Raw genomic sequence first — 16,548 nt, forward strand, 5'->3', positions numbered from 1 at the left:
CAGTGGTTCTCAACCCCTTTACCATCGTGATCTGCATATGAAGCTTTCTAAGTGTTATTTGGGCTGCATCCACACAATATATATACTACCTGTATGGCCCTGAGGATGTCACATGGGCCGCAGTTGTGTGCTGATTGGCCGCAAGTGGCCTGCGAGTTGAGAACTACTGGTCTAGAAAAACATCTAAATCAGCAGATGCCCCGCAAATCATCAGAATTCCCTGATTCTGGAGGTGCCTTAGCCATCTGTTATATGGCCAGCTGCTGACTGCTGGCAGTTGGAGGTATAAGCAGGGCCGGCCTTTGGCGTGGGCAGCCGGGGCGGTTGCGCAGGGCAGCCCACCAAATTGGGTGCCGTGCGCTGGCCCAGCGCTCCACTTGCGCACTGCGACTAAGCGGCTGTGGTGCTGCTTCCTTTCCCTCCCCTGGCCCAGCATCCCCCGCACCCGCTCCTCTCGCCCGCAGGCCCAGGGCTGCCTTCTCCCTCCCCACTCCCCTCCTCTCCCCCCCCCGCCCACTTGCTCCTCTCAGCCAGCTGGCCACCAGCTGAGGGCTCCAGCCAGTGAAGGGGGGTGAGAGGAGCCCTCAGCTGCTGTGGCCCCACCTCCTCTCCCCCAGAGGCTCGTACCACTTGGTGGAGCAAGAGGTGGGGGTGGGGAAGCTCGGCGGCAGGCCTGGGGGGTTTCTAGCTGCCGCAGACAGCTGGGCTCTCCTGTGGCGCGACCTCCGCCTCCCTGGGCTCTCAGGCCCCTGCCAGGCCTGGAGAAGTGCTGGTGGGAGGGTGCTGCACATCCAGCTCCCCCCGTGTGCCCGCCCCGGCCCTGCCATTATTCAAATGCGGAGGCCGGGGAGTGTGGGGGTCCCGGACCATGCTGGGCAGGAGGTGGCACCGGCACCCAGTGGACAGACACCCCGACCAGTGGGTGCTCCTTGCTCAAGGTAAGCTCCCTCGGCATGAGCCCCGCAAAGCACCTGGAGTCCTTCACCCCATCCTCCCACCAGTGCCCCTGGAGGAGACACAGTGCCCCCTGCCCATCCCCCTGCCAGCACCCCTGGGGAAACTGGACCTTCCCCAGTTCCCCCATCCCATTTCCCCACCAGCACCCTGGTCTGGGGAGGGATGTGGGTTGGGTCCAGTTTGGTGTGGGGGGGATGTGGGTCTGGTCCAGTTCAAGGGGGTCGGTCTGGGGAGGGATGTGGGTCAGGTCCAATTTGGAGGGTTGGCCTGGTCTTGTGGGGGGCACAGCTGGTCTTGATCCTAGTCTCTGCCTCTCTGCCTGGGGGGGGAAGGACTAATAAGTCTCTTATGAATATTGATACTGTAAATAAAATGTATTAAAGTTCTTAAACAGTTTTTAAATTCACCCCAATTTCATACAAAAATTTAATTCAAGCCCTGGTAGCTCATATGAGAAATGTGAAGGATGAGAGAGTCTGATGGTTCCTTTTTAGTGGGAGCAGCGCATGGCTGGTGTTTTGGCCAGCTTTGGCTTTTGTTAGCTGTTTTTACACTCACACTCACTCACTCCCTGCATCCAGGTCACTTTCCCCACTTGTGCTGTGCTGTTCGGCATCAGGAGCTGCTGCTCCCATGCCATCTCCTTATGCAGCCCAGGTGGGGAAAGTGACCTGGATGCAGGGAGCCCTGATTTTGCTCCTCGCTCCCCCCCCCCCTCCTCACAGCCCCCTAGGAGTGTGCGGGGCAGAGCAGCAGCAGTTCTGGGGGAGCGAGCAGCAATGCCAGCTGCTTCGTGCATCAAGGTCAGTTTCCCCATGTGGGCGCAGGAGGGGGATGCAGGACTTAGGACTGAAGAGGGTGCAGAGATTAGGGGCACAGGAGGGGGAGCAGGCCTTCAGGATGAAAGGAGATTGGGGAGCCTAGAGGGGAATGCTGTTTGGGTTCTAAGCCTAAATTAGTAAATTGACCTATATACACCTTTCATTTCAGGAAGAGCAAATCAGGAGGAAGAAACGAGAGGATCGTCTTGAGAAAATTCGCCATAACGTGCAACTCAAATATGCATCAAAAAGAAAGGTGAGTTATCCCAGAGAGCAGAGGAGTTTCTGTACTAGAGGTTCAGGTCCTGCTATCGCTTGTTCATATGTGGGCCTTTACTCTCATGAATATTCTTGTTGAAGTCATTGGGACTATTTGTGTGTGTAAATGTTTGCAAGATTGGGGTGTTAAAGTCTTGGATTGTGGGTCACAAGTTTCTGTCTGTGTTTGTTTTGGAAGCTCTCAAGATAGGGGTGTGAAATGTGATTTTGATATGGAATATTTCCTGTGATTGCATTTGTATGCCTGGAGAGGAAGAAGGTGTACTTTGGTGGACTAGACTCCCTTCTGTTGTCATCCTGTAGGTCTACTTCTAGTGTTTTCAAAAAGCTTTGTTATTTGGTTGAAAAACAGCTCCATGAAATTAATCTGAGGTTTTTTTAATTTTATTTATTTAGTTAGGATCCCCTTTGGGGAACAATTACATCTATTGTCGTGCTTCACACAGTGATATGTTAATGTGTTTTGGAAATGGCCATGCTTTCTGAATAAGACAGTAGATTTTATTTTTGCTCACTAAGAAAAGGGCTGGTGGGGCGGGACTGGTCTTAGCTCTCCCAATTCTGAGCATCTAGTTATGCATCTGGTTATGCTGTGGGCCAAAGTTTCAGAGATACCTGCTGAAATTTGCGTACGCTCATTCTGTGTGCCTGAGCAGGCAATTCTGTGTTCAGTTACCTATTAGGAAAATATGCTATTATATAAATTGTTAGCATGCCTTCACCTGGAATACGTATTCAGTTCTGGTCACACCATCTCAAAGGATACAGTTGAACTAAAAAGGGGGCAGAGACAAAAAATAATTAGGTATAATGAAAAATTTCCATGTAAGGAGAGACTGAAAAAAATGGAACTGCTTAGTTTAGAGAAAAGACAAATAACAATAAGGTGGAGTTATACAAAATAATGAATAATCTAGAGAAGGTGGATCAGGTGCTGTGTTTTCCCTTTTTCATGACACAAGAACAAGGGGGCATTCAATGACATGGAAAGGTGATTAATTTAAAACTGCTAAAAGCCCCCTTTTTTACAGAGCACAAAATTAAACCATGGAACTTACTTCCATAAGCTATTATTGATGATGATTTTAATAGAATCCATAAAAGGGGTTAGATACTTCTAGGAATAAGAACATCACAATGTTTTTTTTGTTTTGTTTTTTAAGCTGTAAGGGATATAAGGATATGGGATATGCTTCAGGACCTAAATCAACCACTAGCAGCTTGGAGCTAGGAGAAAATTCATTTATGGACAGTTTATGATCTACTACATGCTTTTTTGCACACTTGTAGAGTACACTGTCTTGTACTGGCCCCTGTCAGATAGGATGATGGACTGGATGGACCACTGGTATGATCTGGTATGTCGGTTACTTATGGGCAGTTCTGCACATAAGTACTTGTTTTTGCACATCTGTTCACTGCACAAGCACGTCTGGATTGTCTTTCTTGTACTGACTGCATCCATGCTGAGCAGTTCCAGAGACCATTGGTCATGTACCTCTCTGTTCTGCTGGGGATGTGAATGAATCCTGTTCCCTCCATTTTGTAGGAGATGGTGCTGCCCTCTGAACTGTCTATTGTACGGAGTGGTGCTCTCTGTCTTTGGGTGAATGATAGTCCTTTGTGTTAATTTCAGAGGCTTGAAGATGATGAGACACAGCGGCTGCTCCAGCTCAGTAAGGAGATCTTGTCGACGGAGTTAGGGTCAGATGTTCTAGAGCAGCTGGATCACGAGGAGGAGGAGCTGATCCTTGCCGAGTATGAGAGTGATGAGGAGAAGAAAGTGGGATTGGGGTAAGGGTTGGGAAGTGGGTGATCTTGCTGCTTGTATCGCGTTCAGATAGTGATAATGATGTCAGGGGGGTTTCTGCTTTGCTGGCTCCTGGGGTTCTTTTGTGGAAACTCAGGCATCCTTCTTTTAGATCTCAATGTATCTCTGTCACATAAATCTGGAGTTTCTCCCTTATTTGGTCCTTGGAAGGCAGATTCTGTATTTCCATGTAATTACATGAACCCCGAAGGCTTTTGTTCAGCTGGATCGGCTTCATGCTGACAGCACTGTGGCCTGTAACTCCGATCTGAAGAAGTGCATCTTATCTGGAATGTGTAGAGCCATTTACTTCATCCAGGCCTGTTTCCCCACATAAACTCTCTGAGTGCTGGGTAAATGACTTGAGTTCAAATTCCTTACATCAGAGAAGCAAAATACTCCTCAGGGTGTCAGTAAAAGATCTTAATCCTGCAGATTAGTACTGACAGCTTTTGAGAATCTAACATTTAAAAAGAAGACATGAACATCTTGAAGGACACTGAACCTCTGCATAAAAACCACACACAGTCTCTCTCTCTCTCTCTCTCATATAAACACAGTTGTTCCTTTGGCATCTGGATTTCAGCTTAAAGCATGTGTTACCAGGGAAAAACAAAACACACTTAAAATTTGGATTTACCAGCAAGTATAATAAATACTTGTATAGCACTTTCCATCGGAATAAATCCAAAGCACTTATTAAACTACATGTAAATGGAATTGCTTTACCCAGCACTAAAATGCAGTCACTTCTGGGGTAACCAGGCACGCACCTGGAGCGTATGTTGTTATGCAGTAGTGTGGGGCGTAGATTATTTTAGTCAAGGACACTAGGGCAAATACCTACTTGCCCCAAAATACCTTTGATTCTTTACTGAACGCAGAGAGCAGATAGTACCTCAGCTTCATCCTAAAGGCTCAAACACACAGCACACTGCATCCAATTCTGTTTAAAACTTAATGCCTACACCACTCAGCCATGCACTCTGGTTTATTTTAACACCTTTTGGAGACTCTCGTGTATTAGATTTTTGGCTCGCCTGACCTCTGTCTCTGCTTTGTGTGTATAAGGATGTGTTTGAGGTTTCATTTTAAATAGTGTAGCAAGGAGTATTGTGGAACTGATTAGCAGGGGCTCATGAGCTAATAAATCCTCATAAACTCTGTAAAGTGCCTCATAAAGAGAATGCCAAAGAATGCTCAGGTTTGTGCGGGATACTGGAGTCCTAATTGCTAAAAAGTGCATGTTTGACCCCTGATTGCTGTTCATCAGACTTACAGGCCACTTCTAGAAATCTTACTTTAACACAGCTAACGGTTCAGGAGACTGAGGTTTTTCCTGAGCGGATGCTGCCATCTCACTTGAAGTCATTGGTGAGCTCTGTATATGAGACAAATCTTTTGGGAAGCTGCTGAAAGAAAACAGTTTTGTTTTCCCCACCCCCACAGGTTGGAGGAGGAGGAGGATGATGATGATTTGGAGGAGGAGCATGTGACCAAGGTAAGATGTGGAGGGGCCTCTAACACTTCCCCTTTACAATGTGTGTAAAAGAAGAATTAAGGTTTCCTTAGAGCTACAGTGTGATATGGGACAGCGGGATCTAAGAACCGGGTATCTGGATTACTCCTCAACCTGTCAAAAGCAGCTTTGTGGATGCCATTGCCCGGCTAAGGGGATCTCTGCCACCATCTCCTTTTGAATTATACTGGCTGTTTAGGCAGCTTACTCTGCTGAGATCACTAAGATTTTTTCCCTGAAGTCACTGTGAACGCACACTACTGGAAATGGCCATTACTTACTTTTAAGAGCCACTGCATGCTTGCCACTTGGTTCTCTAGTGCCTGGACTGGTGGAGCATGCTGCTGTGTCCCCTGGAGAGTCTCTCTGAAACTTGGTAGAAATGGCAAGAGTCTCTTAAAATTTATCTTAGCAGGTTTTTTCCCTCTGCTTTACTCCTATTAGTAAGAGACAATGCTACAATCTGCTGGCCCCTGACAAGGTTCAGCCTTTGAACGGCACACCTGATACGCAAGGCAGGAAATGCTTTATTAAATGTCCCAGCACCTTGTGGGGGCTACTTGAAATCCAGTCGCACATTGACTCCTTGGTTAGATTGGGAGACACAGAGGTCCCCTTTCACTGCTAGGCTGTATTGTAGGTAACTTGCTAACAGTGTGCCAGCTGTCAGGTTTGGTCCTCAAAGGTGGGATGCTAGTTCCAGAGGCTGACCCCTCCTGCTGAGTCACGCAGTGCCTTATTTCTCTCAGGATATTTGACAGCCAAAAGATGGTCCTGTGTGCGGTCATGGGGTCTTCAAGCGTCCCATGAGTCTGTCTCAAAGTCCCTCCTGTCCAGGTTTTGAGGGTCTTTCCCATCCAGATTCTCTCATAGCAGGGTAGGCAGACAGCCCTCCTTGAGTTCCTCCAATCTTCCTCTTTCATCACAGATTTACTACTGCAGCCGCACACACTCCCAGCTGGCTCAGTTTGTGCATGAAGTTCAGAAGAGCCCTTTTGGTGAGGAGATACGGCTGGTGTCACTGGGGTCCAGGCAGGTACGCAGCACTCTGAGGTGATTCCCAGGGGAACTGAAATGCTGTCTTACAAATACAACAGTCCTTGAAATCCCGGGAGATGTGTGTGGGTATGACAGCTATGTCACTAGTAAATACCTAGTAAAAATATTTGAGACTCACTTCCTCAGGTGCCCAGATTTTGCTCCTCTGAAAGTGACATTAGCGATGCGTGGGCTTAGCTTAGGTTGCCAAAATCAGAGCGAATACTAGCTACCTTAATCTTTTAAATTTGGCATTGTGGTGGTGCCTTATACCCCACCATGAGATTGGTGTGACAACCTGCTGAGGTTCCCAGGACTGTGAGCCACTGTGTTACCCCTCTGAGCCTCAGCAAGTGAGAGCTTTGCTGCTGCTAAGCAGTGTGTCAGCTCCCTGACATACTAGCTTGTCTGCCTTGCCAGCAAACTCTTCGGGACTCTGCCAGCCCAAACCTTGCCTAGCAGGTAACACTCAATGAACTCCAATTCCCGAGTCCTGCAGAGACATCCCACAAAATCTTATCAAGTTTGCTGCTCCTTTAAAAGTACACAGCATCTTACTAACCTAACTGGGGTTGACAAACCCCCCTCCTCGGTGAAAAGCAATTAGTTGGTTTATGATAAAAGTAAAACAAGTTTATTAACTTGTGGCATAGGTTTAAGCGATACCAAGTATAAGGAATAGGGATAGAAATGGTTACCAACAAATAAATGCCTCTAGGACTCAAACTTAATTTCAGCAAGTTACAATCTTTGCCTATGCAGGTTTCTCACCTATACTCCGTTCCCAGAGACTTCAGCCCCCTTGGCTGAAGGATCCACTATTCTGTGACTTCAAGAGCTCTATCCCTGTTAGTCCCCCAAGTGAGGGATGCCAGAATGGCTTTTTTTCTCTCTGCTTATATCCTCAAAGTTTTGTCTTTGTATTCAAAGTTGGGAAGCCCTTCTTGGGGCTCAGCTTGCTGTGCCCACCCAGGGAGCTGATGCCATGTTAATTTTTGCAGTCCCTCCCCCCCCCTCGAGTGTCTGTCTTCTTGCTTACTAGTTTGATGGCTTTGTTTACCTTTTATGTAAATGTATTTTCACTATCCCTCTTTGCTCAACTTAAGTTGGAGATTCATTAAAGCAGGAGGGACCGCATTCCTTTGTCTGAGGTGGGGGTGACTTAAGCTTTATCTGCCAAACACATCTTAAAAACATATTTCCAGCACATATGTATAACTTGTCATACATCACCTGTACATCCACGACCCAAATTAACGACCAATGTGTTACTAGTTCGCTTATGATACTTCATATGATACTTTTTAGATACAGACTATGACAACAGTATGTTAGGTGTAGTGAGTATGTCCAGTCAGACAAGAGTTGCTGACACAGTGTAATGAACCAACTGTGGGCCTCTGTGTCATACTTGGATCAAGTGCTGTAACCTGTAATCTCCAGGGGTGAACCTCTGTATTAAACAGAGCACCCAGGGGCCACGTTTGGCCCATGGACTGTTCTTTGGCCACCCTTGTCATACGTTCAAGAACCTTGCTTTCCTCTTCTACTTTGGGGACATCACAAACACCTGAAGTGTTAGGAGAGCAGTTCCTTGCTTTGTTTGGTATTCCTGCAGCTTCTGACGTAAATGGCAAAAGCACAGAACCATGGATGCAGGCATAGATCATCTTTGGGGCACTTTTTTTTTTTTTTTGGTCTGCTTGCTGGTTTATAAACTTTATGATGGCGTACAGGAGATTTGGTAACTCGTTCCTGAGTAAGGCAAAGTATGCACACCTGGCAGCATCCCATATACTGTAGAACAGTGGTTCTCAACCAGGGGTCTGGGGGCTGCGTGCAGGTTTCAGGGAGTCCGCCAAAATAAACCAGAAAGTACGGCCGGTGTTAGACTGGCTCGGATCTGTGGCTGAAGCCCGAGCGCCACCGTCCTGGGATGAAGCCGAAACTCGAGCAACTTAGCTTTGCATGGCGTGGGGCCCGAGGCAGTTGCCCTGCTTGCTATCCCCAATGCCAGCCCTGGCTTTTAATCTACTGGATATGCAGAAAAAGAGTTGTGGCAGAGGAGGGCCGTGGTGTTTTTATAGCATGTTGAGGGGTGCTCAGAAAGAAAAAGGTTGAGAACCCCTGCTGTAGAAGACCTTTCCATTTCTCAGGCTAGTCTTGGACTGACTGTTATAAAGGAAATTATACCTTACAAATGAAAGTGAGAGCACATAACAGCCTCTCTCATTCTGTTTCTCTCTAAGAACCTCTGTGTGAATGAGGAGGTGCGCCATCTGGGAGCTGTCCAGCTGATCAATGACCGCTGTGTGGAAATGCAGAAGAACAAACATGGTATGAACACTTCCTAACTTGGACTACCGGGGAAGCAACTGCTACTGCAATCAGTGCGAACACTTTTCCAGTGCAATGCACTTTGGCTGCTGATACAGTAGCCTATGGGGGTACAAGGGGCTTTCTTCAAATGCTGCTGTTTCCCATGTGGGAAGTGGCACTTGTCTCTCTAATCCAGCTAGGCTGTGTCTTGGGGATGTTTGTTTCAAAGAGAGAGGGTATCATTTCCAGCTGGACTTCGGAGCTTTGTGAACAGACAAGTGGCGATCCAGAGTGATGCTTCAGTGAGTGGAAGGTTGTATTGTAGATTTGGAAAAGAGTTGTCTAGAATAGGAGCTAGAAGTCAGGAGATCTTTTTTCTTTTTTCCCCCTAAATCTATTCCCAGCTCTGCCACTGAGGACAATTCTTCCCTAAAGTACCATCCACCAAGATGCTCACTTTTCAGCTCCCTAGAGCAAGACTGACAAGAAATTCCCTGAGCTCGTTGGCCTTTAACATCAGTGGTGGTAGGGTAGGTTGTGAGCCAGAGTTCCTGCTTCCTGTCCTGTGCCAGGCTCGGAGCTTACCAGCTGCACTTGGAATGTTCCAGTTCGATTCTTCTTGACCACGATTGGTGATGAAGGTGTGGCTTCTGCAGCAAGCTCCAATACTAGTTGCTCCGGCTCTTCCCCTGCGTTACTCAAAGCCGTTGAGTGGCCTTTTAAAAATTCAGCTTAGCCTTCCCATCAGGTCCATTACTGACGTATAATTTTCTCCATGAGGCTCTTGGTCTGTGATGCTTTTGGTTATTCTCACTCACCCATTCCATCTTCCCTTGAAGTTTAGAGATTATCTTTATTGACCTGCGACCATATTTTCAAAAGCAGCTAAGTGACCGAGGAGGCCACGTCTCACTGAAATTCAGTCGGACTCAGGCACTTTTGAAAGCATTGCCCTCAGCGATGCTTTTTGCACTTTGCTCTTCGTTTTGAAGCATATTTTTGATTCTGGAAATGTTCACCAGTTGTGTAATTGGAGCTGACTTGAATGTTCCAAGTGCACTCAATATTCCGGTGATGGGCTTTGTACAGGCACGTGGATGGAATAGAATAGAATAGAAAAGCCAGGTGCTCAGGGTGTAGTAGCTTGTATTGCTCCCTGCTATGGCTGCCCTTAAGAGCTAAAAAATACTTTTAAGAGCTTGGAGAGTTCTAGGGGGAGACTGGTGGGAGCTTAGACTCCAGGAGTGAGAATCCTGTGGGAATGATATCTTCAGAGAAGCAGAACTAGTCAGATACAACCCTCCTCCCCCCACCTCACAAAGGTGTGGAGATCCTTCGAGACACTTGTGCTCATTGGGTACTTTGAATCTGTCACTGCAATCGGGAGGACGTTGAGTGGAAGGTCCTTGTGTTTGTAACTCCCTACTGCTACTAGAGGTGATCAGAATGATCCCAAGTACGAGCATTTTTACAGTCTGCTGTTGAAGCCACCTTGTGATAATATCAGAAGCTGCACAATGGTGTGGGGGTGAGAAAAGAAGAAAAAATTCCAAGTGGCTAAATCTCATGATAGTGAGAGCAGGACCCACTGGGGACAATACTATGTGCAAGTCTTAATTCTCTATTCAGTGTCTTGATAGTACAGCACTGGGCACTATATATGCAATAGGTAGGTAGTGGATGGTCAGGTGTGTTGCAAAATCTACTTTGCGATCCATGGATGAAAGGTGCTATAAAGATGCAAAGTAATTGTTCTGACTCGTGTGAATGTTGCTTATACTCACAGTTCCTTTCTGCCTCTTGTCCTCAGGGAAGAAGAGTGAGGGCGAGGAATCGGAGGGGAAGAAAAGGCGTGTGAGCCGGGCGGTGTGTCCATTTTACTCCTATGAGCAAATGCAGTTTCTCCGGGACGAAGTTCTAGTCAAGGTGAAAGATATTGAGCAGCTGGTGGCCTTGGGCAAGGAGACTAAAGCCTGTCCGTATTATGGGAGTCGCTATGCCATTCCTGCTGCCCAGGTGAGAAGCTAGGGCTGTTGGTGAGGAATAGCTCCCTGGCACCAGAAAATAAACTGACTCGCCTGTTCTCTGTAATGCTGTATTCCTCAGGTTTCCTGCTGACCATGTCAACCAAGAACTGGAAACTTGAGTGTTTTCTATACATCGGCAAAATTAAAGCTGATTGGAAATTCCATTTTGCAGGAAATTCCAGTATTTCAACTTTGGTTTCAGTCCCATTTTGGGATGAAAAGTCAAAATATTGAAACTTGTCTTAGAATGAAAAGTTCTGAAAGATTTGGAAATATCTAAATGTTTTTGTTTCAGTGTTTGTGATTGGAATGAATTGTTTCAGTGTTCCTGAATTGAAATATTTTGTTTGTTGACCAAAAACGAAACGTTTCTGGTTGTTACCGCATTATTCTCTGGCTGCCTGGGTTGCCATGGAGCCTCATGGTAGTTCAGATGCCTCAGACTCACATTTCCCAGCATGAGTCAGGACTATGTCTTCCATGTTGCACCTCGTTCCTGGGAAACCCAGGATGCACATGGCAGCTTGGCTAGGCGAGAAGTGGTGTGCCATGGGAGATGTAGTCTGGCGGGGGAGCCCAGCCCATGTGGAAAAGGGAGGCATGAGGCACACGATGGTGACTCAAGCTGATGTTGGGATGAATGTTAAATTGATTCACAATGAAACATTTTGTTTGCATTTTCCTGAAGGAAAATTGAAAAATTTCAGCAAAACCAACCCACTTCCATGGAAATGCAGAAACCAAATTTCCTACTAGCTCTAACCAAAAGGTAGAGCTAAATATAGCCCTTTGGAGGAGTGGGAGAGGAGGAGAGTGGTTAGAGCGGAGGGTTGGGGATCAATGCCACTATTTCATTGTGTTGTGGTGCAATTCATTTAATCTCTGTGTCCAGTTTACTCTCAGTTATAATATCCAGCTCCCTTACCAGGGACATTGTGAGGCTTACTTAATGCTTGTAAGGCATTCTGAGATATTTGGATGAAAAGTGGCTTATAAGTGCAAAGTGGTATTTGTAATGGTACTCTGGTGCCAGCCTTGACACGCAAAGACAATCTGAGCCATTTCCATTGCTCTCTGTGTGTTTCTGTGAGAAGAATTTCTCTGTGACCATCTAATAACATGAGAATTTGTGAAAGGCAGTCATCTGCAGGTTCCTTGCTAAAATAGTGGTTTTTAATGTAAATACTTCAGGGGGAACACACATCCAGTGGCTAGAGCATGGGACAGGCAGTTGGAAGACCCGGCTTCTCTTACCAGCTCAGCTGTTCACTTGCTGTATGATCTTGAACAAGTTCCCTAGCCTCTTTCTACCTCTGTTTCCTATCCATAACAAAAGGGAGTAATATTACTTACCTGCCTTTGGAAAGCCCTTTGTAAACGCCCACTATTCGTACTATTGAAATAGTCAGGTCATTTAAGGCTTGGGTTTCTCCCACAGCTGGTGGTGTTGCCTTATCAGATGCTCCTGCATGAATCTACCAGATGTGCTTCTGGGATCAAACTGAAGGATCAGGTGGTGATTATTGATGAGGCCCACAATCTGATAGACACTATAACCTGCATCTACAGCGCCGAAGTCCGTGGCGCTAAGGTGAGTCAGGGACTGGAGGTCACTGCTCTGTTAACCACTCTTGTGTTCTGTATCTAGTAGATTTGCCACCTGTAATGGAACCCGGCATTTATGGAGTTGTTAACACCAGCTCTGTTTCTGTTGTAGCTGTGCTGTGCCCACTCCCAGCTGCTGCAGTACATGGAACGATACAGGTGAGGATCCCAGAGAGGAACAGCCCCACAGCTGCAAGCAGAGGAGATGCCAGAGCTTATTTCTCTCTCATCTGCAGGGCCTTGTCCTGCTTTTCCCATGTGGAAGGCTATTTGTACTAATGCTCTGACAGATGAAAGGAGTGTGCTGGTTTACTAGCTCTGTTTAGAACCTTTGTAAGCCTGTTCCCAGGGTTGGTATTGGACAGCCAAGGTGACATTTTAGCATGTGTGGCTTTCTCGTTCTCTTAAATTCTTTCCCAGTTTCTCCCTCTACTTTCTACTTCGGCAGCCACATGCTGTGCCATAAGCTCCAGTTTTTAGTTTTTTCGCATCTCTCCCAGGCTTTGACCCTTCGTGTTCTAGCTGCCTTTGTGGCTGAAACAGAATGAATTCTGGTGACCTCCAAGGCAGAATTTGTGTACAGTGTACCAACCCTATCCAAAGCTTGCATCAGGCTTACCAGCTCTACAGTAATTGTTGCATATAGGGCTAATAATTGTGTATTTGTCTAGCACCTAGCACAGTGGGGCCTAAATCCTGATTTGGGCTTTGGGCACTACTGCAATATAAATAAATTAACCCTAACTGGTGAGAGAGGAAAAAGTCAGTGCTAGAAACTGTTAAACGCTTGGACTCTTGAAGTGACATCGCTGGGTAGTGCAGTGATTCTGGCACCTGTGAACACTTGGCCAGGGCTTTCTGGGGTTTGTCCCTTGCACACAAACTGGAAGAGTGAGTCCAAGAGAAAACTGTGTCTTAGTTCTCATCTCCTCACGATAAAGAAATGGAGTTGGGCCGATCAGCTTGATGGCTTGTGTTTGGGACTTACGAAGCTGTGTCTTATAGTCCCTGTGGGCATTCGTTCTGGTGTTTAATACCATCAACTATCTCATAGGAAACGTCTGAAGGCAAAAAACCTGATGTACATTAAACAGATTCTGTATTTGCTGGAGAGGTTTGTGTCCATACTGGGAGGTAAGAAAGCTTCCACTTCCATTGATGTTCCTAACACTCTGAGCTGGCTGGTGCTTCCTCAGAGTGTAATTGCCTCCCGTCTCTCTCCCTGCGGCTTTTGCGAACTAGCTGTTTATATCCTAGCTCTGTCACCTGCTAACTTTATTTTTTCAACCTGTTCCGCAAATTGGGGATGTTGACTGTTGGATCCACCTGAAGCTTGCCTCCTCTTTCATTAAAAGGAGGCGGCAGGTCATGCTGTAGGTCCCTGGGGAAAGGTCTTTTTTTCCTGTATTCCAAACAATTTCTCAGATTTGACTTTGAGTGATAGGGAACTTAAGGGTGCCAAATTACTAAAATGGCAGACAGATACTACAGTGATGAGTGTGGCTTAAAAGCCTGAATAGAACAGAATTGCTGTACTAGTAAGCAGTGAGGCCCTTTGCCTTGGCAGACTCTTAACCATCAAGTGAATTTCTCTTTTGAATATTGCCTTTTATTCTGCTGTGATTCTAGACCCTCTGGAGCTAACCTGGCTCCTTGTTTACTTCTCTACTTGTCCACTAGGCATCAGATGTGCCTTGAGGGGAACCGCTGCCAAAAAGAACTCGTCATTGTCACTAATAGGAAGATGCAATTTGACACACTCTTCTCCCTCTCCCTTTTCCCTCTTCTCTCAGGTTCTCCATCCTTTTTTCCTTACCTCCTTCCCACCTGGCCCTCCCTTAAATACTTCCATCAGAAAATGCAGTTCAGGATTTAGGCTCCAGAAGTGTGAGACGGGAGGTGGGGATTAAATACTGGAAACAGAAAATAAAGTCAGGCACCAACTAACCTTGGTTTGTCTGCTGATGGCTTGAGGGAGAACTGTCCCCCTTCACTTGCCTATGCGCATTCCAGCTCCCTCGCACTGTGTCTACAAAGGTCACTTAGGCCTTGGCTACGCTGGCAATTCACAGCGCTGCACTTGCTGCGCTCAGGGGTGTGAAAAAACACCCCCCGAGCGCAGCGAGTGGAGTGCTGTAAAGCGCCAGTGTAATCAGCGCCTGCAGCGCTGCACGCTCGCTCGCAGCGCTGCAAGCCATTCCCCTCAGAGAGGTGGAGTACTTGCAGCGCTGCACGAGAGCTCTCGCAGCGCTGGCGGCGCGACTTGTGAATCCACGAGTGTATCCAAGGCCTTAGTGCCTGCGTGAGAAGGTGCTTTGCACTTCTTTAGTCTCTGCAGCATGATGAATACTGTGTTAGTGTTTCTATGCACCTACCCATCTGCCGCCTCCTGTACAAAAGTAACCTAGGCATTAGCTTGCAGGGATGCTACAGAACATTTGTCCTTTGATGTGGATCTATCCTACAGAGGAAAGCAAAGAAATGAATAGTAAAAGGCAATGTTTTGACTGTAGAACCACTTTCCAACCAGACAGTTAATTTCCGGGTGCTGTCTTTGTGCTAGAGTTGCATTCCCCCTTAGCTCTATTAAGTGTGTTGCTTAAGTTTTTAGACAAACCCAGTGTGAATCATGCTGCCTTGAACTGGTTTGATATTTTGCAGGAGACGTGAATCAAAATCCAAATGCTCAGAGCATTTCTCAAGCAGGTAAGATGTGGCTCTGAATGCCTCAGGTGCCTAGAGCAGTGTACAGCTCAACAAGCAGGGGAGATGGGTGGTGGTGGGGTGAAGGTCTGTGGGCCCAGCAGGTAATACATGTTTCTCTTCTCTCAGGGACAGAACTAAAATCCATCAATGACTTCCTGTTTCAGAGTCAGATTGACAATATCAACCTCTTCAAGGTAGTGTGAGGATTGTCTTCTGCTAGGACACAGAGGGGTAAAGTGACTTGGTGGGGGTCACGCAGGAAGCATGTAGCAGAGCTGGGAATAAAACCCAGATGTCTTGACTTGGTCCTATGTTTTGTTCAGAACACTAGCCTACTTCCTGCCAGCTTCTCTCCATTGCCCCAGTTGGTCTTAGGCTATGTCCTCACTACGGGGAAGGGAGAGTCGATTTAAGATATGCAAATTCAGCTATGCGAATAGCGTAGCCGAATTCGACGTATCGGAGCCGACTTACCCCGCTGTGAGGACGGCGGCGGCAAATCAACCTCCGCGGCTCCCCCGTCGACGGCGCTTACTCCTACCTGCGCTGGTGGAGTACAAGCGTCGATTCAGGGATCGATTCTCGCGTCCCGATGAGAGACGATAATTCGATCCCCCAGAGAGCGATTTCTACCCGCCGATTCAGGCGGGTAGTGAAGACGTAGCCTTAGAAGGTATTGTTTTACGTTGGCTATGGCAGCATGCTAAAGCTGTGTGCACCCAGGGAGTGTAGTCTCAAGCCATGGCAGTAACACACGAGTGGAGGTGGGCTGTCTGTTGGTGAAGCAGGGTTATTTAGACGTGTGGGGCTTCTGATGCTCTCCTTAGGCTGCTCAGAACTAAGCCGGGGGAGCTCTGCTGGGGTTTGGAATGTATCAGCTCCCTGCCACACCACTTCTGTCAGCCTCACCAGCAAGTGCCTTGAGACTCTGCCAGTCTTAACCTTACTTTGCAGGTAACGTTCAGCACGCCCCAGTTCCCCAGATATGTCTCTGCAGTGTCCAGTCCCTCTTACTGGGCCCTCACAGAATTTATTAAGTCTGCTGTCTCTCCTGTTGGCTCATTGAGGACGCTCTTTCCCTTAGTACACAGCATTGAGATGGTTCATTAATAAAAACAAGAATAAGTTTATTAATAAAGAACATAGACTTAAGGGTTACTAAGCAAGAGAAAAAGACTGCTATGGTTACAAGCTAAATAAGTAAAAATATGTTTTCTAGCATCTAAAACTCAACAGTTTACAATCGTGGTCTCAGGCAATTTCTCACCTACAGTCCCCTGCATCTTCAATCCATGAGGTTGAAGGATCCACCTTTAACAGATTCCAAGAGTGCCAGCCTCTTCTCCCTTTAGTGATGGATAACTAAGGGTTCTCTACATTTCAAGGGCTTACTGGACTAAAGAAAGGGATTCTTCTGAAGTGTGTCCCTAGATAAAGTTCTTCTCCCCTGCTGTTTGTCTCTTCCTG

At 46.9% G+C, this 16,548-nt stretch overlaps 1 protein-coding gene across 1 annotated transcript in view; it reads left to right on the top strand.

Moving 5' to 3' along the window:
- The window catches only part of DDX11 (DEAD/H-box helicase 11), a 33,215-nt gene that overhangs the window by 3,264 nt on the left and 13,403 nt on the right, over positions 1-16,548 (top strand). Inside the window, exons 4-14 of the mRNA XM_034780476.1 lie at positions 1,948-2,034; positions 3,694-3,851; positions 5,317-5,368; positions 6,315-6,422; positions 8,674-8,761; positions 10,554-10,759; positions 12,209-12,361; positions 12,488-12,534; positions 13,430-13,509; positions 15,037-15,081; positions 15,208-15,275. Coding sequence (XP_034636367.1) covers positions 1,948-2,034; positions 3,694-3,851; positions 5,317-5,368; positions 6,315-6,422; positions 8,674-8,761; positions 10,554-10,759; positions 12,209-12,361; positions 12,488-12,534; positions 13,430-13,509; positions 15,037-15,081; positions 15,208-15,275 — 1,092 coding nt within the window. The remainder of the gene's footprint in view (positions 1-1,947; positions 2,035-3,693; positions 3,852-5,316; positions 5,369-6,314; positions 6,423-8,673; positions 8,762-10,553; positions 10,760-12,208; positions 12,362-12,487; positions 12,535-13,429; positions 13,510-15,036; positions 15,082-15,207; positions 15,276-16,548) is intronic.

The sequence above is a fragment of the Trachemys scripta genome, chromosome 1 (assembly GCF_013100865.1).
Source record: "Trachemys scripta elegans isolate TJP31775 chromosome 1, CAS_Tse_1.0, whole genome shotgun sequence".
NCBI classification, from domain to species: Eukaryota; Metazoa; Chordata; order Testudines; family Emydidae; genus Trachemys; species Trachemys scripta.